Source organism: Pleuronectes platessa, chromosome 9 (assembly GCF_947347685.1).
Source record: "Pleuronectes platessa chromosome 9, fPlePla1.1, whole genome shotgun sequence".
NCBI classification, from domain to species: domain Eukaryota; kingdom Metazoa; phylum Chordata; class Actinopteri; order Pleuronectiformes; family Pleuronectidae; genus Pleuronectes; species Pleuronectes platessa.
In genome coordinates, this window is record NC_070634.1 from 27,588,865 (window position 1) to 27,616,062 (window position 27,198).

General features: G+C 43.0%; 4 protein-coding genes and 1 long non-coding RNA gene across 8 annotated transcripts; 4 read left to right on the forward strand and 1 right to left on the reverse strand.

The window, feature by feature from the left end:
• Window positions 1–145: 145 nt before the first annotated feature.
• LOC128447626 (interferon-induced protein with tetratricopeptide repeats 1) lies at window positions 146–4,124 on the forward strand. Its single transcript, XM_053429845.1, has 3 exons — window positions 146–248; window positions 1,280–1,587; window positions 2,120–4,124. Exons 2-3 carry the CDS (start codon window positions 1,583–1,585, stop codon window positions 3,405–3,407), a joined length of 1,293 nt encoding a protein of 430 aa, XP_053285820.1. The 5' UTR covers window positions 146–248; window positions 1,280–1,582; the 3' UTR covers window positions 3,408–4,124.
• On the reverse strand, window positions 1,152–26,999 carry prpf38a (pre-mRNA processing factor 38A). Of its 3 annotated transcripts, none has more exons than XM_053429848.1 (10): window positions 26,785–26,999; window positions 25,844–26,003; window positions 25,161–25,282; window positions 24,963–25,048; window positions 24,773–24,883; window positions 24,475–24,590; window positions 24,344–24,370; window positions 24,146–24,252; window positions 1,327–1,375; window positions 1,152–1,209 (listed from the first exon to the last, which is right to left on the reverse strand). In XM_053429848.1, the coding sequence occupies exons 1-10, from the start codon at window positions 26,912–26,914 to the stop codon at window positions 1,167–1,169; spliced, it is 951 nt and encodes a 316-aa protein (XP_053285823.1). In that variant the 5' UTR covers window positions 26,915–26,999; the 3' UTR covers window positions 1,152–1,166. The 3 variants fall into 3 exon arrangements, with proteins under 3 accessions (XP_053285823.1, XP_053285824.1, XP_053285822.1); XM_053429849.1 differs by lacking the exons at window positions 1,152–1,209; window positions 1,327–1,375 and adding exons at window positions 23,544–23,811; window positions 23,929–23,977 and having other exon boundaries at window positions 24,475–24,587; XM_053429847.1 differs by lacking the exons at window positions 1,152–1,209; window positions 1,327–1,375 and adding exons at window positions 23,544–23,811; window positions 23,929–23,977.
• On the forward strand, window positions 6,582–21,240 carry LOC128447625 (interferon-induced protein with tetratricopeptide repeats 1). 2 transcript variants are annotated; one of them, XM_053429844.1, is made up of 3 exons: window positions 6,582–6,611; window positions 10,303–11,956; window positions 21,024–21,240. In XM_053429844.1, the coding sequence occupies exons 1-2, from the start codon at window positions 6,607–6,609 to the stop codon at window positions 11,588–11,590; spliced, it is 1,293 nt and encodes a 430-aa protein (XP_053285819.1). In that variant the 5' UTR covers window positions 6,582–6,606; the 3' UTR covers window positions 11,591–11,956; window positions 21,024–21,240. The 2 variants fall into 2 exon arrangements, with proteins under 2 accessions (XP_053285819.1, XP_053285818.1); XM_053429843.1 differs by having other exon boundaries at window positions 21,031–21,240.
• LOC128447624 (interferon-induced protein with tetratricopeptide repeats 1) lies at window positions 15,738–21,240 on the forward strand. Its single transcript, XM_053429842.1, has 2 exons — window positions 15,738–15,826; window positions 19,432–21,240. Exons 1-2 carry the CDS (start codon window positions 15,822–15,824, stop codon window positions 20,726–20,728), a joined length of 1,302 nt encoding a protein of 433 aa, XP_053285817.1. The 5' UTR covers window positions 15,738–15,821; the 3' UTR covers window positions 20,729–21,240.
• On the forward strand, window positions 22,549–24,210 carry LOC128447628 (uncharacterized). Its single transcript, XR_008339644.1, has 3 exons — window positions 22,549–22,841; window positions 23,658–23,751; window positions 23,882–24,210. It is a non-coding gene; the product is annotated as an uncharacterized LOC128447628 (long non-coding RNA).
• Window positions 27,000–27,198: the final 199 nt, after the last annotated feature.

Sequence of the window (27,198 nt, forward strand, 5' to 3'; positions counted from 1 at the left end):
GGATGTGTGGACTTTGTGTCCTGATGTCGAGCTAATCTAATCTAATGTTGGCAGTGAGGGAGTCGACTGTCGAGTGACACCAAGGTTCCTTCAGGTCATGTTGATCATTCTGTCTTTTACACACAAATGAAAGTTAAGTGTCTCTGAAAGTGAAAGTGAAAGTTCGCCGCGTCGCCTCGTGAGCTCCATATAACGCCGCTCCGCAGTCAGACGTCACTCAGCTGCAGAGTCAGAGGAGACGAGAGGAGGTGAGGTCATTTCATTCATGATCCCTCATGAACATTACTTGGTTCTTCCTCGATGGTGCACAGGCGTCGTTCCAGCGTCTTGGCACTGGAATCAGGAAGTGACGAGCAGCTCCTCCTCTGACAGCCGCCGGGGGAAGTCTCCCTACCATGACAGTTCAGATGTGTTTCATAAACAAGCCTTGAGTCGGCTGACGCCTTGTGGGTCGGTGTTGTAGTTCATTGGAGTAAAGGAGCAGATCAGAGTTCATACACAGACACGATACTGAACGTTTTTTAAGAGATGAACATTTTCCCCATTTATTTGAATGAGCCATTAAAATACAGTATAAGTTTAATATTTTAAAAAGAAGTGAAGACAAACAGCAGCAGATATCTCCTGAACCTTCTGATGTTTGAACTCAAAAGCATAAAGGAGGAGTTCACCATCAGGAGGCGTGGCTTAGAAACACCAACCTGTGCAGTGTCAGAACCTCCAAGTGTTCATATTCCATTCATAAAATGATGTCACTGTGACCTCTGACCTTGGATCAGTTTATCTGTGAGTCATGAGGCGTTTCTTCAGATAACACGTTCACAAGAGAAGAATTAGTTTCATCTGAGACCTTTGACCTCCAAGTGAATGTTCATGAGACGGAATGAAAATCCCTCTGGTCGGACTCGCGAATCAAAACTTCCACAGACTCAGGACCAATCGATCAGAATCTTTATTAACTCATCAACAGAAAAGGTTTGCAACAAAACCACTTCCTACACTTACAGATGTTTTCATTGAGGGACTCAGTTTATCTATGTTTTGTGATTTTTCAGAATGAAGCTGAAAAGCTTCACAGATTCATAACGACACAACCATAAAAACAGAAGTCACGTTTCATACGAGGCTCCGATGGAAAAAGAAAAAGATGTACAGTAAAAAGGAGGTCATTCGTTTCTCCGACTCTTCTTGTGACTCTTTTTTGAACTCCTGTGACGAGAAACACACAAAATCTTGTTTGGTGCAAATATTTAAAAGAGTGATTCACACTTTATCACAGATAATGAACCAGACTGGAGGAGACCCTGATGATCTGAACCCTCTCACCTCTCTGGAGACTTGGAGTGGCTGCGATGTCGGTGGCTCCTGTGGTGACCTGGTTCACAACCAAGAGAACAACCATGATCACATATCATCAAGTTCACTCAGCGTCTTTATTACAAGATGGTTTCCTCTGAGTTAAAGTCCATGTCCAAACATCATTGAATCCACATTACATCACTAATCAAAGTTCGCCTCGTGAGCTCCATATAACGCCGCTCCGCAGTCAGACGTTCACAGCTGCAGAGTCAGAGGAGACGAGATGAGGTGAGTTCATTTCATTCATGATTCTTCATGAACATTAATGATCCTTTAAGTCAGTGACAGTGTTTGTTTCATCACATCATCTTGTGTATTGACCTTATTAATAAGAATAATGTGAATTAAAGCAGCACTGACATTCACAGACATAAAGTTGATGGTTAAACTTTGACAAAATGGTTTGATGACATCATCTTAAGAATCATTTTAAATGTATAAATCGGCTGTAATTGATCATTTGATATTATAAATGTATCACTCCCTCATACTGACATCTGCCCAGGGTCTGATATTTATCATTATTATTTATAGAGAACTTTTCAAAAGCCAGATTACAGAAGTTACACAAGGCAGCATCAAAAACTAATGAGACATGAAATAGTTTAAAAGACAATTCGTCTTAATGATAATTATAACTAAAGTAAAATCAGGAACTTGAGTCATTGTTATTTTAATGATGAATGAATCCTTTTGTCAGAACATTTTATATCAAACAACTGATGATGTGTTTTAATGTTTATAATGAATCTCCCATCAGTGCTGCTCAGAGTGAAATACCCCTGGAGGACAGACTGGGGGCGCTGCAGTGCCACTTCACCTGGGATCTGGAGTCCAGGAAGAACAAACTTTTGAAACTCAAGGACTTGCTGCAGGACATCGGCACAGAGGAAGAATGCAAGTGGCTGGGACACATTTACAACCTGCAGGGGTTCGTCCACTTCCAGCTGGGCTCCATTGAAGAGGCCAGGAGTTTCTTCAGCAGAGCCGAGGAGGCCTTCAGGAAGATGAGAGGAGCAGAGGAGGGTCCCTGGCTGGTGGTGACCTACGGGAACCAGGCCTGGCTGCACCATCACCAGGGAGAACAAGCAGAGAGTCGGGCTTGTCTGTCAAAGATCGACGGCCTGATGACTGAAGATCCATCGCAGGACGAGCTGCACCCGGAGATCTGCGCTGAAAAAGCCTGGACTCTGATGAAGTTCAGCAGAGAACAGAAGCTTCTGGCAGATGATTACTTCCAGAGAGCCATCCGGATGCAGCCGGATGTGGTGGAGTGGCAGACCAGCCACGTGATGTTGTTAGATAACATGTCCATACACAGTGAAACAGGGTTCGAGGAAGACATCATGGAGAAGCTGAGAAAAGCCAAGGAGCAGGATCCAGAGAACCTGTACCTCGCTGCTGTTTACCTCCGGCAACTCGCTGAGAGAGGACAAATAGACCAAAGTGGAGCACGTGAGTTAGCCACCAAGGTTCTGAGAAACCCTGTCAGCAGCTACAGTGGAATCCAACCTTTGATGAGGTTTTACAGAACCTTCACCTCCATAGACGAGGCTGTGGCTTTGGCAGAAGAGGCTCTGAAGCTACATCCTGATGAACGTTATCTGAAAAGATGTGCAGCACTCTGCTACAAGTGGAAGATCTGGGAGAAGAACAGTCGCCCAAGTCAGAGCCTGATAGAGAAAGGGATCCGTGCCCATGAGGAGTTGATTTCTCTTTATCCTGATACTTCATTTATGAAGAGAATAGACCTCGCAAATATTTATGCAAAGTCAGAGAAGACCAAGGCCAAATCTGAGAAGATCTACAAGGAGCTGCTCACAGAGGATCTGGAACCTGCTGAACAACAAATCCTCTTCAACATCTACGCAAAATATTTGTTCTTCACTCTACGGCAGCCGAAGATGTCCATCAAGTATCACATGAAGGCGGCGGAGATACCAATCAAGTCCTACCATCAGGAGAACAGCATCAAGCTTCTGGAGAAGAACAGATACAACCAAGAAGTCGACAGGTTTCTGTCCAGACTGAAAGAGTCTCAGAAATAAATCCACCAGATATCATCCACACACAATCTGAATCTATTTGCATTCATCTAATTCAGGGCAAAGTAAATCCACGTAGATTTATAGATTCAGCTGTTGTGAACACTGATGATCACATTTTAATTCAGCTTGTATCCGTACGGAGTCACAACACAGTGACTGACAGGGAGAAGTCGTGGAGTTGGTTTTTCAACGTGAGGAAAAGTTTTAGTTTAACGACATGTAGCTTGAGAATGTTCTGGTGGTGGTGATAATATATACGTATTAAAACGTCTTCAATATAATTTCTATATCTGTAGAATACCTGTTCAATTGTTTTCAGAGTGGTTGTAATATTGATGTTAATAATAGTGATGCATATGTAACAGCAGGTTTCAGGTCTGAGAGATTCATACATTATTATTAGAGGAAGACAACATTGAAACATATTCTTCAAAATCATATTAAATGGAAACTGGCTGCAGTCATCATGTTGCTGATGTGGAGGAAACGTTTGCTCGCTCCTTTAAGAAACAACTTGTTTGTAAAGTTTATTAAACTACAGAACACACTCTGTATTAAATTTACTAATATTTTAAGTGTTGAAAATTGAACTCTGTAAAGTGTATTTCTTAAATTGAATGTTAATTGTTAATTTGTACTATAACCTGAATATATGAACAGGTTTGCGTGCACAGAGTATTTCAGCTGTACTAATGCTATTAAACACTTTGTCTTTAATTGTGTTTCGTGTTTCCCTGAAAGAAATCTATGATAAAACCACAACTTCTAAAAGCTGTTGCTGTCAATATTAAACATGAGAACTTCATGTGTCCAAAGGTTAAATCCTAGGTGTGAATTTTAAAAAGTGCTGGTTTACACTTAATCTCTCACATCCACGATTTCAGAATCATTTGCTGTAAATCACTTTCTGAAAGTAGAAAAGGCCGAGCTGCTGAAGAACCTGAACAGGAGCTGAATCAGCAGGAAACCTGTTTGTGTCATTTGTCAGTGAATCAGTGAACGAACACAAATTCATCTGCAGAATGAAACTCAGCTACGTTAGTAGAAACATTCCTCTAACAGCAGATCAGAGTTCATACACAGACATTACTGTTGTGCAGTAGTAGTAGACTTGACGTTGGCTAATTATTAATAATAATGAAATATGATTATTAAAGTAATAAAAAATATTCATAAAAAGAAATTATAAAGCTATCAAATAAGTATAATAAAATAATTAATTAGAAATTATACGGTTATCAATTAAGAATAGTTAAATAATAATGAAACAATAAAATTATCATTTAAGAATAATACAATCTGTAAATATTATTTATCGTCGACGGGGCACCACCCTGGTAACAGGGAACAACAAGTCAATCTGTAAGAATCAGTCTCAGTTTATAAAAGTTCAATTAATAATCTCAATATTTAATATTAATGATTATATAATGAAGGGTTAAGTTCGAACACAGGCTATAGTAATCCAGCTGTATTCACATACATATGCACAAAGAATCACCAGATACAGATACTTTAATTACACTAGAATTTATTTAAAGATAATGGCATTAATGTAAATCAATGATTACTATTCCAACAAACTCAATATATCAAACACAACAACAGCAGCAGCACTTATCACATTTTAGAACACACGTAATACTGATGGTATATCTATGTGTGTGTGTGGGTGTGTGTGTGTGCCTGTCTGTGTCGCTGTGTGTGTGTGTGTGTGTGTGTGTGTGTGTGTGTGTGTGTGTGTGTGTGTGTGTATGAGAGAGAGAAAAGGGGGAGTGGCAATGGCGTAATGACACAGTCACGTGGTGACGTAGTCTGGCCGAATTCAAAATGGTGGTACATTCATGTGATTCAAAATGGAGGATTATGTTGATGACGCCATGAGGCCGAAGTCAAGATGGCGGTAGCTCATGTGAGTTAAACAAAGGGAATTTAGGACAAAGAAATTCTGATCTGCCTCGTGGTTGAAGCTAGAACCACGTGTTTTAAAGGGGACATATTATGAAAATTCCACTTTTGTAGTGCTTCTACACGTTCATTTGGGTATCTGGCATGTCTACTGTCCCAAAAAAAAATAGATGTGGTTCCTCTATTTCAGAAACGATAAGCTAGAGTGCGTCGAATGGGATTACGACCGAAATAAACGTCATAGTCACACCATGCCCATGTAGGGAGTCTTGCTACATAGCTTTGGACGAGCGAGCTAACGCTAGCCAGGGCTCCCCCCGGCTAGTGTTAGCTCGCTGATGCTAACCTTCTTACATTTAAGTGGCCGCATAAACAAGGGACCCCCGGGACACCTCTAAATGTTGACTCAACAGTGTGGAAGGATGATGCTGCTGCGCCAGCTCAGGCTCCCACTGCTCCCACTGCTCCCACTGCGGGGCTGCACTGGGGAGCTGGGGCTCTCGCAGCCAGGCTCACAGGGGGTGAGGGGGGCGGGGCACTCAAAACAGGTCAATCTGAGGAGGGCTGTTTTAAATGATCCTTGTGGTATTTTGACCAAAATATGTTACAGACATTTCATTAAGACCCCAAGGAGCCATATCAACTGTGGTGAAATGGGCCTAATAAGTCCCCTTTAAACAATGGAAGTTTAGAACAAGCTCTGATCCATCAGAGATGCGACCACGCTCTTTTAAAGTATCAGAAGATATGTATATGTCTACGTGAAATGTGTGGATGCAGGTCAGAACATGTGTGACGGCAGGTTGAGGAGACGAGGGAGAGAGAAAAAGAGAGAGAGAGAGAGGGACTATAAGGAGTGATCAGAAAAGCTCTGAAAACTCACAAGAGACAAATTGACAGTGACTTTACCACTCCGTACCCAAGTGGGCGCTGTGTACCGATCTTTTTTTTAAGTAACGATATTAATCAAAAACTTTTGAAACAGCTGACGTTTTTTAAGAGATGTACATTTTCCCCATTTATTTTAATGAGCGACTAAATTACAGTAAAAGTTGAATATTTTTTAAAAGCAGTAAAGACAAACAGCAGCAGAAATGTCCTGAACGTTCTGATGTCTGAACTCAAGAGCATAAAGGAGGAGTTCACCATCAGGAGGCGTGGCTTAGAAACACCAACCTGTGCAGTGTCAGAACCTCCAAGTGTTTATAGTTCGCGTCACGTCGCCTCGTGAGCTCCATATAACGCCGCTCCACAGTCAGACGTTCACAGCTGCAGAGTCAGAGGAGACGAGATGAGGTGAGTTCATTTCATTCATAATTCTTCATGAACATTAATGATCCTTTAAGTCAGTGACAGTGTTTGTTTCATCACATCATCTTGTGTATTGACCTTATTAATAAGAATATTGTGAATTAAAGCAGCACTGACATTCACAGACATATCTGTGTCTTTGATTATGTTGATATGAAAACTTTTATTTCACATGATAAACGGTGCAGAAAAGATTTGAACGTTCTATCCATTCGGTTGCATTTGTATTTTCCTTTTATTTATAATTCTTTATAATAAAGTTTATGGTAAAACGTTGTCAAAATGTTTCGATAACATCATCTTAAGAATCATTTTTAACTGTATACATCGGCTGTATTTGATAAGTTGATATTATAAATGTATTACTCCCTGATACTGACATCTGCCCAGGGTTTGATATTTATCAAAGGTTGAGTATGTGGTGGGTGTGCTGCCTGGCTGATTACAGCCACTGGCCGGTCAACATTGTGTGTGGCGCAGATTACGCATGCCTGACAATATTTTGAACAAAGGTGGAGAAACCTTTCGTAAACCAATGTTCCGCGATCACAGATGACATCCCCACTTTAGATGTGTGATCTTCACCATGAGTTAACTTAGCATAATGAGGAAAGAAATGTTTTTGCAAATAGGGTTTGTTGACAGAATCAGAATCAGAATCAGAATTCTTTTATTTGCCATGTATATTTGCACATACAGGAAATAACTTAGTGTGGTTGGTGCATTGTACAGGAAACGACAATGTAAAAACAACAACATAAAAACAACAATATAGAACAACAATATATACAGTAAGAGAGTTATGAGCACGTGCGGTGCTAAGGTGCAGAGATTGGTGATAGTGCCAATAATATATAGTTATAATTTAAGTGCGGGGGGGGGTGGCAGAGTCAGTGTGATGCAGGGGGCTTGTTTGTGAGCCCCACTGCCATGGGGAAATAACTGTTCAGGTGGCGCAAGGTTTTAGTCCTTATAGCTGGATCCGGATGGGAGTCTCTGGAACAGGTTGTGACGGGGATGGGAAGGATCAGCAATGATCTTGCGTGCTCTCTTACTGGTCCTGGAGTGGAACAGATCTATGAGAGCCGGCAGGTCACAGCCGATGACCTTCTCAGCTGACCCAATGATCCGCTGCAGTCTGCCCTTGTCCTTGGCAGTGGAGGCAGCAAACCAGATGGTGATAGATTAGGTGAGGATGGACTCAATGATGGCTGTGTAGAACTCAACCATCACTTTCCGCGGCATGTTGAATTTCCTCAGTTGCCGCAGGAAGAACATCCTCTGCTGGGCCTTCTTGGTGGTGGAGGTGATGTTCTCCGTCCATCTCAGGTCCTGTGCGATGATCGTCCCCAGGAATCTGAAAGACTCCACTGTTTTAACTGGGGATTCACACATGATGAGGGGAGCTGTTTCGGGCTGGGCTTCTCCTGAAGTCTGCTACCATCTCTACAGTTTTTAAAGCGTTCAGCTCCAGGTGGTTCTGGCTGCACCAGGAAGCCAGGCTGTTAACTTCGTCTCTGTAGGCGTCCTCGTCCCCATTAGAGATGAGTCCAATAAGAGTTGTGTCGTCAGCAAACTTCAGGAGTTTGACAGAGGGATGGCTGGAGGTGCAGTTGTTGGTGTAGAGGGAGAAGAGGAGAGGAGAGAGCACACAACCCTGTGGGGCTCCAGTGCTGATTGTCCGGGTCTCAGAGACAAGCTTCCCCAGCCTCACGCGCTGCTTCCTGTCGGTCAGGAAGTTAGTGATCCACCTGCAGGTGGGCTCAGCTGTGTCAGCTTGTCCCGGAGAAGAGCTGGGGAGATGGTGTTGAATGCGGAGCTGAAGTCCACAAACAGGATCCTGGCGTAGGTGCCGGGGGAGTCTACAACCGAACAATAATGGACACATTCAGAGAATCATCGGGAAAAAGCTAAAACAGAGATTCATAACAGAAAATCATGCTCAAATCTAATGGGAAGTTTGTTAACCGTGCACTGGAGAGGTTTTGTGAAATTTCCCTTGACTGTTACTGTTGAGCCATGAGAGAAAATAAAGCAACCACTCATTTCAGGAGATGTGGGTAAATCAGACATCCTAACCACAGAATAACCTGCACCAGAGTCGACCATGAGATTGAGTTTGTGACCGTTAGCACAAAGTTCGAGTTGAGGCATGTTCTTAAAATAATTAATTTATTTAACATTGTTTGTGTGTTTGTGTCTTCTCGCTGCTGGGGGCAGTCCTTTGCACAATGTCCTTTTTGTCTGCAGATGAAACACTCTTCTCTGCACAGTGGGAGGCGTCGAGGGAAGCCTCGCCCACGGCCGCTCCCCTCTCTTTCTTGTACAGTGAAGTTGTTGGCTCTGCCTTCGGCGCCATCTTGACTACGGGGCCTCACCGGTGCTGACGCAGTCGGCATCTTGGTAACCTGTCCTTTCTGGAGCTGTTGATCTTTTTGTCCGTAGTGGAGGAAGCAGACAATTCAGGAAGGCCTGTTTCAGATGTGTTTCATAAGCACCCGGTTGGTCAACCAGTTGCGGTGCCGCTGTGCTGGTCAAACAGGACAGTCAGACGAGTCAGACGAGTCAGACAGTCAGCAACGGACTCTTCGTTGCTTGGTAGAGTCTGGTCTTGTCACTGCATCATATCGAGGATGTGATGTCCTGTCATTTTAGTTTGTTAATTTCAGTCTCATCAGTGTATTTTCTGTTTCCTGTTTTATTTTGTAGTATCGGTACCTTGTGTGTGGTTTCTATCTTCACTTCCTTTCGGTGATTGTCTTCCCAGTCCTCATGTGTTTCACCTGTGGTTAATTGCTCCTGCCTTCCCTCTGTGTCTCTATTTAAGCCTCTGTGTTCCCCAAGCCCTTTGTCGATTTGTACTCGTTGTTGTCTACTCTTTTCCACACGTGTCAGATATGGTTTGTCTGTTTCCGCTGTCTCGACCAGCTTCTCCTGCTTCCTTGTTCTCCGTGCGCTTTGTCGCCAGAACTTACCTGCTAGTGTTAGTGTTTTGTTTTTGTCTTGTTTAAAGCCTTTTCTTATATTAAATACCGTTTTGTTTGTAACCTCTGCATCCTGGGTCCATCTCCTCCAACAAACCGTAACAGAGGAGGCTTTTTATCATTGAGGAGGAGGAAAGGAGGCATTGAGGAGAGGCCCCATTATGAGGAACAGCAAAATCTCTTGACCATATTGGTAGAGATGTCAAACTTTCCCATCCTCACTCTTGCAATCATAGGGTCCAAACTTTGGACCCTCTGGGTCCGGAAGTCCCTCACTTCCATGGTTTCCCATCCTTATTAATTAAGTGTTTGAAATCGTGCATATCTACAATTTCCCTTGAACACTCAATTCAAGGATCCTGTTCGTGACGCCAAGTTTGTCGCGGAAATTTATCCTGAGATTTGAAATAATGAGTTTGTCAGACCGGAGTTGTCTTAGAGGTTTAATTATTAGCTCTGCAGAGGGTTACACAGCAACATGGCTCAAAGTGTAACCATGAGAAGTTAAAAAGGAAGGTTTTTATACAATGTGATAAACAGGAAACAAAACAGAGAGCAGACAGGACCGTCTGCTGTCTGGCATCACTGTACAAAAAGAGTGCACAGAAAACAGTCAAAACAGTAGGAAGACATTGATCAGTGGAATTTTACATTACAATGTGTTTTCATGTTTATAATTAATCTTCCATCAGTGCTTCTCAGAGTGAAATACCCCTGGAGGGCAGACTGGGGGCGCTGCAGTGCCACTTCACCTGGGATCTGGAGCCCGGCAGGAACAAACTTTTGAGAATCAAGGACATGATGCAGGACATCGGCACAGAGGTCGGATGCAAGTGGCTGGGACACATTTACAACCTGCAGGGGTACGTCCACTTCCAGCTGGGCTCCATTGAAAAGGCCAGGAGTTTCTTCAGCAGAGCCGAGGAGGCCTTCAGGCAGATGAGAGGAGCAGAGGAGGGTCCCTGGCTGGTGGTGACCTACGGGAACCAGGCCTGGCTGCACCATCACCAGGGAGAACTAGCAGAGAGTCGGGCTTGTCCGTCAAAGATCGACAGCCTGATGACTGAAGATCCATCGCAGGACGAGCTGCACCCGGAGATCTGCGCTGAAAAAGCCTGGACTCTGATGAAGTTCAGTGGAGAACAGATGCTTCTGGCAGCTGATTACTTCCAGAGAGCCATCCGGATGCAGGCGGATGTGGTGGAGTGGCAGACCAGCCACGTGTTATTGTTAGATAACATGTACAAACACAGCGGAACAGGGGTCGAGGAAGACATCATGGAGAAGTTGAGAAAAGCCAAGGAGCAGGATCCAGAGAACCTGTACCTCGCTGCTGTTTACCTCCTGCAACTCGCTGAGAGAGGACAAATAGACCAAAGTGGAGCACGAGAGTTAGCCACCAAGGTTCTGAGAAACCCTGTCAGCAGCTACAGTGGAATCAAACCTTTGCTGTGGTTTTACAGAACCTTCACCTCCATAGACGAGGCTGTGGCTTTGGCAGAAGAGGCTCTGAATCTACATCCTGATGAACGTTATCTGAAAAGATGTGCTGCACTCTGCTACAAGTGGAAGATCTGGGAGAAGGACAGTCGCTCAAGTCTGAGCCTGATAGAGAAAGGGATCCATGCCCATGAGGAGTTGATTTCTCTTTATCCTGATTCCTCATTTACGAAGAGAATAGACCTCGCAAACATTTATGCAAAGTCAGAGAAGACCAAGGCCAAAGCTGACAAGATCTACAAGGAGCTGCTCGCAGAGGATCTGGAACCTGCTGAACAACAAGTCTTCTTCAACATCTACGCAAAACATCTGTACTTCAATCAACAGCAGTCTAACATGGCAATCAAGTATCACATGAAAGCGGTGGAGATACCAATCAAGTCCTACCATCAGGAGAACAGCATCCAGGTTCTGGAGAAGATCAGATACAACCAAGCAGTCGACAGGTTTCTGTCCAGGCTGAAAGAGTCTCAGAAATAAATCCACCAGATATCATCCACACACAATCTGAATCTATTTGCATTCATCTAATTCAGGGCAAAGTAAATCCACGTAGATTTATAGATTCAGCTGTTGTGAACACTGATGATCACATTTTAATTCAGCTTGTATCCGTACGGAGTCACAACACAGTGACTGACAGGGAGAAGTCGTGGAGTTGGTTTTTCAACGTGAGGAAACGTTTGAGTTTAACGACATGTAGCTTGAGAATGTTCTGGTGGCGGTGAATATATATGTATTAAAAAGTCTTCAATATAATTTCTATATCTGTAGAATACCTGTTCAATTGTTTTCAGAGTGGTTGCAATATTGATGTTAATAATAGTGATGCATATGTAACAGCAGGTTTCAGAGATTCATAGATTACAGTTTTTCTCCATTGCTTTGGCTCATTTCACGAAACAGAAATGACATTCTCAGAGCTCTAAGTGCAATTGGCAAAATAGCCCATATGGTTCAGCACAACTACATAGCACACCTGCAAAAGGTCATATCTCTCCCAAAACAGACCACTCATCAGTCAAAACTAAATCCTCTTCTCATACAAATAGTCAGTGCCCCCAAAAAATGAAAAGTCCCTTTGGCATTGTTTACACAATACAGGTCAAAATGTTTAGATGTTTTGTCAGGATGGCAGTGGACCATAGAAATATCCCTCATGTGCACATTTCAATCTTGGCTCAGTCCTTTGACACTGAATGGTTACAGTAGATGTTTTCTTTCCAGAATATTATGTGTATCAAACAGAAAAAAGATTAATTCAAGGTTTCACATAAAATACTTTATTGAACTCATACTGCCATGGAAATTGTTACAGTAATTGCCATACATCGTGCTTACAGTAACAGAAAATGTGTACAGCACAATATACTGTCAAACAATAAGCACATCAAAACTAAAATTTGGTATAGTGAGATATGACCTTTTGAAGGTGATCTATGTAGTTGTGCTGAACCATATGGGCTATTTTGCCAATTGCACTTAGAGCTCTGAGAATGTCATTTCTGTTTCGTGAAATGAGCCAAAGCAATGGAGACAAACTGTAAACTTACTGTGTGACTGGTGATCAGATGTGTGAAACTCAACCTTCATTACTAAAGTTCTAGTTGCACCTGAAAATGAAGCCGATGATCAAAGATATCCTTATTACAGTATATACCATGATGTTTTTCATGGTATTATGTGCCTGTATGATTTTGACAGTAGAGTGAACTATTGTGCAGGTGATGATGTAACCAATGAAATTATGCCAACATGTTCTGCAGAGAACAACCACTTGACTGAGAAGCGACAGTCAGTTTTGACCAGCAATATATATTCAATTGGTAATTGGGCTAACTGAAGGCAATTGTACCTAACCGTTTGCAAAGGTGTGCTAAATCATTTGAAATGTGTGCAAGCTGTTGGAAATTGTACTTGTCATTGCAAGGATCTGCTAATACAATTGCAATTTGATTAAAGGAATGAGATATTCCAATCTGTTGTGAACAAGTGGTTTGGAGGTTTGCACGTGTTGTTTTGAGAATGTCATTTCTGTTTCGTGAAATGAGCCAAAGCAATGGAGAAAAACTGTATTATTAGAGGAAGACAACATTGAAACATATTCTTCAAAATCATATTAAGTGGAAACTGGCTGCAGTCATCATGTGTTGCTGTGGAGGAAGCATTTGCCACTCCTTTAAGAAACAGCTTGTTTGTAAAGTTTATTAAACAGCAGAACACACACACTTTACTAATGTTTTGAGTGATGAAATTTTAACTGTATAAATTGTATTTCTTAAATTGAATGTTAATTGTTAATTTGTACTATAACCTGAATATATGAACAGGTTTGCGTGCACAGAGTATTTCAGCTGTACTAATGCTATTAAACACTTTGTCTTTAATTGTGTCTCGTGTTTCCCTGAAAGAAATCTATGATTAATCCACAACTTCTAAAAGCTGCTAATGTCAATATTAAACATGAGAACTTCATGTGTCCAAAGGTTAAATCCTAGGTGTGAATTTTAAAAAGTGATGGTCTACACTTTATCTCTCACATCCACGATTTCAGAATCATTTGCTGTAAATCACTTTCTGAAAGTAGAAAAGGCCGAGATGCTGAAGAACCTGAACAGGAGCTGAATCAGCAGGAAACCTGTTTGTGTCATTTGTCAGTGAATCAGTGAACAAACACAAATTCATCTGCAGAATGAAACTCAGCTTCGTTAGTGAGAAGTGAACGAGTGGAGAGCGACGAGAGAAGAAGAATCGTTCCTCTAACAGCAGATCAGAGTTCATACACACACACACGATACTGTTGTGCAGTAGTAGTAGACTTGATGTTGGCTAATTATTAATAATCATGAAAAATGGGTTTAAGTTCGAGCACAGGCTATAGTAATCCAGCTGCATTTACATACATATGCAAGAATAATCACCAGATACAGGTACTTTAATTACACTAGAATTTATTTAAAGATAATAACATTAATGTAAATCAATGATTAATATTCCATCAAACTCAATATATCAAAGACAACAACAGCTGCAGCATTTATCACAATTTAGAACACACATGTAATACCGATGGTATATCTATGTGTGTGTGTGTGTGTGTGGGTGGGTGTGTGCCTGTCTGTGTCTCTAAGTGGTGGTTCTTCAAGAAGAAGGTTGCCGGTTCAAACCCCACTCTCTCCCATCTGCATGCCGAAGTGTCCTTGGCAAGACACTAAATGGCCCCTCATGAATGTTGAGTATATTAATTGTAAGTCGCTTTGGACAAAAGAGTCAGCTAAATGACATGTAATGTAAATGTAATGTGTGTGAATGGGAGAAACAGAAGGGGGAGTGGCAATGGTGTAATGACACAGTCACATGGTGACGTAGTCTGGCCGAATTCAAAATGGTGGTACACTCATGTGATTCAAAATGGAGGATTATGTTGATGACGCCATGAGGCCGAAGTCAAGATGGCGGTAGGCGGTAGGTCACGTGAGTTAAACAAAGGGAATTTAGGACAAAGAAATTCTGATCTGCCTCGTGGTTGAAGCTAGAACCACGTGTTTTAAAGGGGACATATTATGAAAATTCCTCTTTTGTAGTGCTTCTACACGTTCATTTGGATATCTGTCATGTCTACCGTCCCCAAAATGTTTTTGTTGTGGTTCCTCTATTTCAGAAACGATATGCTGTAGTGCGTCCAATGGGATTAGACCTAAATAAACGTCATAGTCACACCATGCCCATGTAGGGAGTGCTACATAGACTTGGACGAGCGAGCTAACGCTAGCCGAGCTCCCCCCAGCTAGCGTTAGCTCGCTGCTGCTACCCTTCAGACATTTAAGTGGCCGCATAAACAAGGGACCCCCGGGACACCTCTAAACGTTGGCTTAATCTCCCACTGCTCCCACTGCGGGGCTGCACTGGGGAGCTGGGGCTCTCGCAGCCAGGCTCACCGGGGGTGAGGGGGGCAGGGCACTCAAAAAGGGTCAATCTGAGGAGGGCTGTTTTAAATGATCCTTGTGGTATTTTGACCAAAATATGTTACAGACATTTCATTAAGACCCCAAGGAACCATATCAACTGTGGTGAAATGGGCATTATATCACCTTTAAACAATGGAAGTTTAGAACAAGCTCTGATCCATCAGAGATGCGACCACGCTCTTTTAAAGTATCAGAAGATATGTATATGTCTACGTGAAATGTGTGGATGCAGGTCAGAACATGTGTGACGGCAGGTTGAGGAGACGAGGGAGAGAGAAAAAGAGAGAGAGAGAGAGGGACTATAAGGAGTGATCAGAAAAGCTCTGAAAACTCACAAGAGACAAATTGACAGTGACTTTACCACTCCGTACCCAAGTGGGCGCTGTGTACCGATCTTTTTTTTAAGTAACGATATTAATCAAAAACTTTTGAAACAGCTGACGTTTTTTAAGAGATGTACATTTTCCCCATTTATTTGAATGAGCGACTAAATTACAGTAAAAGTTGAATATTTTTTAAAAGCAGTAAAGACAAACAGCAGCAGAAATGTCCTGAACGTTCTGATGTCTGAACTCAAGAGCATAAAGGAGGAGTTCACCATCAGGAGGCGTGGCTTAGAAACACCAACCTGTGCAGTGTCAGAACCTCCAAGTGTTTATAGTTCGCGTCACGTCGCCTCGTGAGCTCCATATAACGCCGCTCCGCAGTCAGACGTTCACAGCTGCAGAGTCAGAGGAGACGAGATGAGGTGAGTTCATTTCATTCATAATTCTTCATGAACATTAATGATCCTTTAAGTCAGTGACAGTGTTTGTTTCATCACATCATCTTGTGTATTGACCTTATTAATAAGAATATTGTGAATTAAAGCAGCACTGACATTCACAGACATATCTGTGTCTTTGATTATGTTGATATGAAAACTTTTATTTCACATGATAAACGGTGCAGAAAAGATTTGAACGTTCTATCCATTCGGTTGCATTTGTATTTTCCTTTTATTTATAATTCTTTATAATAAAGTTTATGGTAAAACGTTGTCAAAATGTTTCGATAACATCATCTTAAGAATCATTTTTAACTGTATACATCGGCTGTATTTGATAAGTTGATATTATAAATGTATTACTCCCTGATACTGACATCTGCCCAGGGTTTGATATTTATCAAAGGTTGAGTATGTGGTGGGTGTGCTGCCTGGCTGATTACAGCCACTGGCCGGTCAACATTGTGTGTGGCGCAGATTACGCATGCCGGACAATGTTTTGAACAAAGGTGGAGAAACCTTTCGTAAACCAATGTTCCGCGATCACAGATGACATCCCCACTTTAGATGTGTGATCTTCACCATGAGTTAACTTAGCATAATGAGGAAAGAAATGTTTTTGCAAATAGGGTTTGTTGACAGAATCAGAATCAGAATCAGAATTCTTTTATTTGCCATGTATATTTGCACATACAGGAAATAACTTAGTGTGGTTGGTGCATTGTACAGGAAACGACAATGTAAAAACAACAACATAAAAACAACAATATAGAACAACAATATATACAGTAAGAGAGTTATGAGCACGTGCGGTGCTAAGGTGCAGAGATTGGTAATATATAGTTATAATTTAAGTGCGGGGGGGGGGTGGCAGAGTCAGTGTGATGCAGGGGGCTTGTTTGTGAGCCCCACTCCCATGGGGAAATAACTGTTCAGGTGGCGCAAGGTTGTAGTTCAGGTGGTGCAAGGTTTTAGTTTAGTATAGCTGGATCCGGATGGGAGTCTCTGGAACAGGTTGTGACGGGGATGGGAAGGATCAGCAATGATCTTGCGTGCTCTCTTACTGGTCCTGGAGTGGAACAGATCTATGAGAGCCGGCAGGTCACAGCCGATGACCTTCTCAGCTGACCCAATGATCCGCTGCAGTCTGCCCTTGTCCTTGGCAGTGGAGGCAGCAAACCAGACGGTGACAGTTGCCGCAGGAAGAACATCCTCTGCTGGGCCTTCTTGGTGGTGGAGGTGATGTTCTCCGTCCATCTCAGGTCCTGTGCGATGATCGTCCCCAGGAATCTGAAAGACTCCACTGTTTTAACTGGGGATTCACACATGATGAGGGGAGCTGTTTCGGGCTGGGCTCCTCCTGAAGTCTGCTACCGTCTCTACAGTTTTTAAAGCGTTCAGCTCCAGGTGGTTCTGGCTGCACCAGGAAACCAGGCTGTTAACTTCGTCTCTGTAGGCGTCCTCGTCCCCATTAGAGATGAGTCCAATAAGAGTTGTGTCGTCAGCAAACTTCAGGAGTTTGACAGAGGGATGGCTGGAGGTGCAGTTGTTGGTGTAGAGGGAGAAGAGGAGAGGACAGAGCACACAACCCTGTGGGGCTCCAGTGCTGATTGTCCGGGTCTCAGAGACAAGCTTCCCAAGCCTCACGCGCTGCTTCCTGTCGGTCAGGAAGTTAGTGATCCACCTGCAGGTGGGCTCAGCTGTGTCAGCTTGTCCCGGAGAAGAGCTGGGGAGATGGTGTTGAATGCGGAGCTGAAGTCCACAAACAGGATCCTGGCGTAGGTGCCGGGGGAGTCTACAACCGAACAATAATGGACACATTCAGAGAATCATCGGGAAAAAGCTAAAACAGAGATTCATAACAGAAAATCATGCTCAAATCTAATGGGAAGTTTGTTAACCGTGCACTGGAGAGGTTTTGTGAAATTTCCCTTGACTGTTACTGTTGAGCCATGAGAGAAAATAAAGCAACCACTCATTTCAGGAGATGTGGGTAAATCAGACATCCTAACCACAGAATAACCTGCACCAGAGTCGACCATGAGATTGAGTTTGTGACCGTTAGCACAAAGTTCGAGTTGAGGCATGTTCTTAAAATAATTAATTTATTTAACATTGTTTGTGTGTTTGTGTCTTCTCGCTGCTGGGGGCAGTCCTTTGCACAATGTCCTTTTTGTCTGCAGATGAAACACTCTTCTCTGCACAGTGGGAGGCGTCGAGGGAAGCCTCGCCCACGGCCGCTCCCCTCTCTTTCTTGTACAGTGAAGTTGTTGGCTCTGCTTTCGGCGCCATCTTGACTACGGGGCCTCACCGGTGCTGACGCAGTCGGCATCTTGGTAACCTGTCCTTTCTGGAGCTGTTGATCTTTTTGTCCGTAGTGGAGGAAGCAGACAATTCAGGAAGGCCTGTTTCAGATGTGTTTCATAAGCACCCGGTTGGTCAACCAGTTGCGGTGCCGCTGTGCTGGTCAAACAGGACAGTCAGACGAGTCAGACGAGTCAGACAGTCAGCAACGGACTCTTCGTTGCTTGGTAGAGTCTGGTCTTGTCACTGCATCATATCGAGGATGTGATGTCCTGTCATTTTAGTTTGTTAATTTCAGTCTCATCAGTGTATTTTCTGTTTCCTGTTTTATTTTGTAGTATCGGTACCTTGTGTGTGGTTTCTATCTTCACTTCCTTTCGGTGATTGTCTTCCCAGTCCTCATGTGTTTCACCTGTGGTTAATTGCTCCTGCCTTCCCTCTGTGTCTCTATTTAAGCCTCTGTGTTCCCCAAGCCCTTTGTCGATTTGTACTCGTTGTTGTCTACTCGTTTCCACACGTGTCAGATATGGTTTGTCTGTTTCCGCTGTCTCGACCAGCTTCTCCTGCTTCCTTGTTCTCCGTGCGCTTTGTCGCCAGAACTTACCTGCTAGTGTTAGTGTTTTGTTTTTGTCTTGTTTAAAGCCTTTTCTTATATTAAATACCTTTTTGCTTGTAACCTCTGCATCCTGGGTCCATCTCCTCCAACAAACCGTAACAGAGGAGGCTTTTTATCATTGAGGAGAGGCCGCATTATGAGGAACAGCAAAGTCTCTTGACCATATTGGTAGAGATGTCAAACTTTCCCATCCTCACTCTTGCAATCATAGGGTCCAAACTTTGGACCCTCTGGGTCCGGAAGTCCCTCACTTCCATGGTTTCCCATCCTTATTAATTAAGTGTTTGAAATCGTGCATATCTACAATTTCCCTTGAACACTCAATTCAAGGATCCTGTTCGTGACGCCAAGTTTGTCGCGGAAATTTATCCTGAGATTTGAAATAATGAGTTTGTCAGACCGGAGTTGTCTTAGAGGTTTAATTATTAGCTCTGCAGAGGGTTACACAGCAACATGGCTCAAAGTGTAACCATGAGAAGTTAAAAAGGAAGGTTTTTATACAATGTGATAAACAGGAAACAAAACAGAGAGCAGACAGGACCGTCTGCTGTCTGGCATCACTGTACAAAAAGAGTGCACAGAAAACAGTCAAAACAGTAGGAAGACATTGATCAGTGGAATTTTACATTACAATGTGTTTTCATGTTTATAATTAATCTTCCATCAGTGCTTCTCAGAGTGAAATACCCCTGGAGGGCAGACTGGGGGCGCTGCAGTGCCACTTCACCTGGGATCTGGAGCCCGGCAGGAACAAACTTTTGAGAATCAAGGACATGATGCAGGACATCGGCACAGAGGACGGACACAAGTGGCTGGGACACATTTACAACCTGCAGGGGTACGTCCACTTCCAGCTGGGCTCCATTGAAAAGGCCAGGAGTTTCTTCAGCAGAGCCGAGGAGGCCTTCAGGCAGATGAGAGGAGCAGAGGAGGGTCCCTGGCTGGTGGTGACCTACGGGAACCAGGCCTGGCTGCACCATCACCAGGGAGAACTAGCAGAGAGTCGGGCTCGTCTGTCAAAGATCGACAGCCTGATGACTGAGGATCCATCGCAGGACGAGCTGCACCCGGAGATCTGCGCTGAAAAAGCCTGGACTCTGATGAAGTTCAGTGGAGAACAGATGCTTCTGGCAGCTGATTACTTCCAGAGAGCCATCCGGATGCAGGCGGATGTGGTGGAGTGGCAGACCAGCCACGTGTTATTGTTAGATAACATGTCCAAACACAGCGGAACAGGGGTCGAGGAAGACATCATGGAGAAGTTGAGAAAAGCCAAGGAGCAGGATCCAGAGAACCTGTACCTCGCTGCTGTTTACCTCCTGCAACTCGCTGAGAGAGGACAAATAGACCAAAGTGGAGCACGAGAGTTAGCCACCAAGGTTCTGAGAAACCCTGTCAGCAGCTACAGTGGAATCAAACCTTTGCTGTGGTTTTACAGAACCTTCACCTCCATAGACGAGGCTGTGGCTTTGGCAGAAGAGGCTCTGAATCTACATCCTGATGAACGTTATCTGAAGAGATGTGCTGCACTCTGCTACAAGTGGAAGATCTGGGAGAAGGACAGTCGCTCAAGTCTGAGCCTGATAGAGAAAGGGATCCATGCCCATGAGGAGTTGATTTCTCTTTATCCTGATTCCTCATTTACGAAGAGAATAGACCTCGCAAACATTTATGCAAAGTCAGAGAAGACCAAGGCCAAAGCTGAGAAGATCTACAAGGAGCTGCTCGCAGAGGATCTGGAACCTGCTGAACAACAAATCTTCTTCAACATCTACGCAAGATATCTGTACTTCAATCAACAGCAGCTTAAGAAGTCAATCCAGTATCACATGAAGGCGGTGGAGATACCAATCAAGTCTGTCTTTAAAGAGAACAGCATCAAGCATCTGGAGAAGATCAGATACAGAAAGGGGAACCAAGAAGTAGACAGGTTTCTGTCTAGACTGAAAGAGTCTCAGAAATAAATCAACCGTATATCATCCACACACAATCTGAATCTATTTGCATTCACCTAATTCAGGGCAAAGTAAATCCACGTAGATTTATAGATTCAGCTGTTGTGAACACTGATGATCACATTTTAATTCAGCTTGTATTCGTACGGAGTCAGATCACATGTAGCTTTAGAATGTTCTGGTGGTGGTGATAATATATCCGTATTAAAAAGTCTTCAATATAATTTCTATATCTGTAGAACACCTGTTCAATTGTGTGGTTGTAATATTGAGGTTAATATTAGTGATGCATATGTAACAGCAGGTTTCAGGTCTGAGAGATTCATACATTATTATTAGAGGAAGACAACATTGAAACATATTCTTCAAAATCATATTAAGTGGAAACTGGCTGCAGTCATCATGTGTTGCTGATGTGGAGCAAACGTTTGCTCGCTCCTTTAAGAAACAGCTTGTTTGTAAAGTTTATTAAACAGAACACACTCTGTATTAAACTTACTAATAAATGTTGAAAATTGAAATCTGTAAAGTGTATTTCTTAAATTGAATTTTAATTGTTAAGTTAATACGTTGTTAGTAAATTGTGTTTTTATGCTTTATTATATTCATAATAAATGTTTTCTTTCACATATGTTCTTTAATTATCGTTGCATAAGTGAATTGCCAGCTGCTACACTGTCAACAAGTCAATAACCTTCACTGTTCATTATATAACTTTTTATTAGTAAATATTGATACTTCTAATCAAACCAGATCTGAATGAGACTGATCTTATTCAATAAATTGGCTATCTTTTCCCTTCTTTGAAGGGTGGTGCCCCGCGAGAACTTTAACCAACTAAAGTTATTATCTGATATTAATATTTTAAATATGAATGTTTTATATTTTATTTTGATAACCAAATGTATTGTTTGCCTAAAGGCACACCTATCTATGGTAACTCTTTTTAAGCCCTATTGCACAACACTAAGTACCTGACAAGTCCTCAGGAGGGAGTTCCTTTGTCTGAGTGATCATTTGAAGCAACATTCCGGTTAAGGACCACTTCAGGAAACTGCCTGGTTTTTCTAAGTTCTGTACACCCAACAGAAAGGGTGGATCCCACAATGCATGGTGTTGTCTTGTGACCTCACAATATCACAAAGACAAGGATGTGTGTGTGTGTGTGTGTATGTGTGTGTGTTTCACTTCCCTTTCTCTGCACCTCTGTGGATAGTCGTCTTCCCTCCGCCTGCTCCCCCCTCACTTCCTGTTTTTCACTCAGCAGTAAGAGTTCTCTCTCGCCGCCACAACCTGTAAATGGACGATACAGAGATCTATGTAATTTCTTTCCACCTTTCTCAAATCAAATCAAAGTTTATTGTCACATAAACTTTGATTCCTTTAATCTCTTTTATTTAATAATTTTTAATCTTTCTTCTGTCTAAACGTTTGTTTTCTGTCCCTACATTCTGTTTATTTTCCCCACATTTCTAGACATTTCTTATTATCTTCTGTCTTTCCACATTGTGACCTTTTTATGGGTTTTTCTCTTAGGAGTTTAATTTTGTCGAAACTGAAAAACCCATTATGAGGAATAACAAGTGTGAAAGTTAAGTGTGCGCGTGTGTGTGTGTGTGTGTGTCAGTTTACATTTATATTACATTGCATTGCATTGAGCTGAAGCTCTTATCCAAAGCGACTCACAATAAGCTTCAACCATGAAGGAACAAACCAGAACAACAAAAATCAAGAAAGAACAATTTCTTCAAGAAAGACAAACTACAAAGTGCAACATGTAAGTGACATGTGACGTGTAAGTGCTACTAACTGGTTAGTTTAAACTTTATTCAAGGTGAAGTCTGAAGAGGTGTGTTTTTAGTTTGAGCTGGAGGATGTGTGGACTTTGTGTCCTGATGTCGAGCTAATCTAATCTAATGTTGGCAGTGAGGGAGAGTCGACTGTCGAGTGACACCAAGGTTCCTAGAGGTCATGTTGATCATTCTGTCTTTTACACACAAATGAAAGTTAAGTGTCTCTGAAAGTGAAAGTGAAAGTTCGTCGCGTCGCCTCGTGAGCTCCATATAACGCCGCTCCGCAGTCAGACGTCACTCAGCTGCAGAGTCAGAGGAGACGAGAGGAGGTGAGGTCATTTCATTCATGATTCCTCATGAACATTACTTGGTTCTTCTTCGATGGTGCACAGGCGTCGTTCCAGCGTCTTGGCACTGGAATCAGGAAGTGACGAGCAGCTCCTCCTCTGACAGCCGCCGGGGGAAATCTCCCTACCATGACCGCTCAGATGTGTTTGATAAACAAGCCTTGAGTCGGCTGACGCCTTGTGGGTCAGTGTTGTAGTTCATTGGAGTAAAGGAGCAGATCAGAGTTCATACACAGACACGATACTCATCAGAAACATTTGAAACGGCTGAAGGTTTTTAAGAGATGAACATTTCCCCCATTTATTTGAATGAGCCATTAAAATACAGTAAAAGTTGAATATTTTAAAAAGAAGTAAAGACAAACAGAAATGTCCTGAACGTTCTGATGTTTGAACTCAAAAGCATAAAGGAGGAGTTCACCATCAGGAGGCGTGGCTTAGAAACACCAACCTGTGCAGTGTCAGAACCTCCAAGTGTTCATATTCCATTCATAACATGATGTCACCGTGACCTCTGACCTCTGATTAGTTTATCTGTGAGTCATGAGGCGTTTCTTCAGATAACACGTTCAAAAGAGAAGAATTAGTTTCATCTGTGACCTTTGACCTCCAAGTGAACGTTCATGAGACGTAATGAAAATCCCTCAGGTCGGACTCGAGAATCAAAACTTCCACAGACTCAGGACCAATCGATCAGAATCTTTATTAACTCATCAACAGAAAATGTTTGCAACAAAACCACTTCCTACACTTACAGATGTTTTCATTGAAAGCCTAAGTTTATCTGTGATTTTTCAGAATGAAGCTGAAAAGCTTCACAGACTCAGAACGACACGACCATAAAAACAGAAGTCACGTTTCATACGAGGCTCCGATGGAAAAAGAAAAAGATGTACAGTAAAAAGGAGGTCACTCGTTTCTCCGACTCTTCTTGTGGCTCTTTTTTGAACTCCTGTGACGAGAAACACACAAAATCTTGTTTAGTGCAAATATTTAAAAGAGTGATTCACACTTTATCACAGATCATGAACCAGACTGGAGGAGACCCTGACGATCTGAACCCTCTCACCTCTCTGGAGACTTGGAGTGGCTGCGATGTCGGTGGCTCCTGTGGTGACCTGGTTCACAACCAAGAGAACAACCATGGTCACATATCATCAAGTGACTCAGCGTCTTTATGACAAGATGGTTTCCTCTGTGTTAAAGTCCATGACCCAACATCATTGAATCCACATTACATCACACATCAATGACAGGTCCCTACAGACGGGCAGTGGGGATCATACCTGTTTTCTGACCCGGGGATTTGGAGCGGTGGCGCCGGTCCCGGGACCGGCTGCGGTGTCTGCGGGGGGGGCTCTTGCTGCGATGGCGCTCTCTCCGCGGTGACGGGCTGACAACACACAGCAGAGTCACTCAAAGAGCCTGAGGCACAAAACACTGTTTAAAATGTGACAACGAATTTCATCCTAAAGCAAACATACCTCCTCCTCTTCGGAGATCTGCTCCTCCTGAGGAAGAAAAAGAGAAAAGCAAAGGATTTGATTCAGGACATTTTCTTTCCATATGGAAGTGATGAACCCTCAGTAAATTGAGCAACAATCCAAAGACCCACCGTCTGGGCGAGCGGCTGCGTCTGTAGCGAGGTGACGGGGAGCGACGAGGCCGGTCGCTGTCCCGGTAACTCCGTCTGTGAGGTTCAGGGGTCTGGAGTCTCTCCTGCTGCTGCTGCTGGGAAACCAGTTTTAAAATGTGGGCCACTATAACCAGACACACTGTTCTACTGCCTGAACATGTCAACCACTTCATCACTCGGAAACAGAGCCAGACAGAATGAATCCCTGCGTGTGGCTGCAGGGGGCGCTGCAGCTCAGTTAAAGAGACATTGTGTTGCTTTAATAAACTTGTATCACCTTGTCTTCTTCCTCATCTTCTTCGTCACTGGTCTCCACTTCATCCAGGTCTTCCTCCAGAGCGCTGATGCGTGGGTCCAACATCTCCGCCTCCTCGAGGACTTGTCTCCTCTGTTACACACACACACACACACATTAGTGGTGCTGGCCTAGGAAACAAGCTGAGCGTATAAACGTGATGTAGTCGCACCTGAAGCCGGGGCAGGATGATGTCACACATCCTCTCTTCGTGAAGAAGCTCGTCGATAAACTCGTCAACGTGCATCAACTCAAACTCTGAAAAGAAGACCACGAAATGATGCTGGAATTATTTCAACTTATATTAAATAGATCAGAGACACAGTGACATGTTTTCCAGAGGAGCCGTTCAGCCACGTTCACGACTCACCTCCGTTCCTGTTCTGACTCTTGATCTTTCTGTAGTCGTTGTACAAAGGCTCCAGGTACTTGTAACAATCCGCTGCAGTGCCCGTCAGCCTCATGTACATGGCTCCGAGGAGACGGACATATCTAGTGAAACACGGGAGAGGAGGAGGAGACAAACCCAGGACACAGAATGAGGAGGCTGACGTAGATTAGGATAACATATGGATTATATGGCAAAAGTCTTTGAGAATCATGGAAACCAAATCTGTAGTTGTGACAAACAGCCGCTCGTTTGTGACTCAGGGAAGAACTCAGAACTGCCCGTGAGCCTGGACGCAGCAAACACGACTTCATTCATCCAACTTGTGTTTGTGACATCAAGTCATCTGCTGAAATACATTTCCTCCAAGTCAACCACAGGATTCCATGTGACTCTCCTGAAGCTACTGGACACTTTGGCCCTGATGGTAACATCTGAATGAAGTTAATTCCACGACTGACCAGGACCTGAGGGATCCCACAGACGTAGCTGACAAAAGGAAAAGACGACCAGAACACTCCTCCTAACGTTATCACTTTAATGTGAGGAGATAATAAACTGAAGAACCTTCCTGAATGTTAAGAGTTGGACTGTGTGAGCACCTTCGTCCAGGTTCTGTTTGACTGACTCACAAACCAAGTCCGGCAGCACTTCTCGGCTCTTACTTGAAATCCTCGTTTTTGATGAATTCCACGATGATGTCTTTCTCCGGCTGAATCTGCAGCATCTTCAGCGCGAGGCAGAGGAAGGGGGTGGGCTTGATGTTTCCACCGTAGACTCCTCCAACGAACTTCAGCTCCATGGCTTTGTCCACGACCAGCTCGGCTGTGGAGGTGAGGACATGAGCACGTTCAGTGTCAGGTTCAAACAGGACAGAGGGACACACAACACTTTACTGTTCAAACTGTCCCCGGGTCAAAACAACAGACAAGTGGACGCTGGGGTTTGTAGTTCTATAACTTTCTGGATCTTTATCTGGTAAAACAAAGAATAAACATCTACATGCGTCAAACCAGAGTTCCTGCCAGAACGAGTGTTTAAGACAAGGAAGGACAATTTATAAACAATAACTCTACTGATAAAGTTTCTTATCGTGCTGCTTTTATTTGTTTTAAAATCCACATCTATCACAGTCATCAACGGGTTATTTAAGTACAAATTAATCATTAGTTAGAGATTATCTGCTTCTGTTAGTTTCAGCAAATATTAAAAGGTAATATTTGTTAACTTTAATAAGTGGCAGTATAAACAAAGCAGATATGAGATCTCACTTCGAGCAGCGACGAACCAAAATGTTCACTTTTAAAGTTTTCTTCTCTTTTACAGAACAAATATCTAAAGAATTAAAAATGACTAACTAACGGTGACACGTGACCTGAGGTTTACATGGTTTTATTCACATATTAGTATTTTAATATCCACAGTGACGTGTCGCTAGTTGAGTTGAGGCTCGTGCGGTTTATTCCTTCACTAAACTAGTGTTAACTTGACGACCTCCGGTTAACAGTGATTTGAAATGAGGAAGAGAAAAGTGAAATCCTCTGGTTATCAACGTTAGCCTCCGCTAAAGTTAGCTCCCTGGCTAACATGCTAACATGCTACTGACCGGTCAGGCCGAAGCATTCCTCCTTCCAGTACTTGGACTCGTAGATTCGGGTCCGGATGATCTTCTCCACCAGGTACTGCGGGTTCGTCCCGTGGATGCTGTTCGCATCCTTCACGGTTCTGTTCGCCATCGAGGAGAAAAGTAGCTTCTACCACGAACACAACCCCGACATGCAAGCTAACTTCCGGATGATAAACCAGGCAGCTTCCGGCTGATTCCCTTCACAATAAGAGTGCAGGGTTGACGTCGGTCTGTCTCCGGAAGTCAACGAGTAGGATTTGTTCATTATCAAATTAAAACCTTTGGGTTTGATCAATGGAAATGATACAGATAATAATACTAAAAATAGCTATACTGATGCGAATACTAATACTGATAATAATAATTATAATAATTGTTATACTGATGCGAATA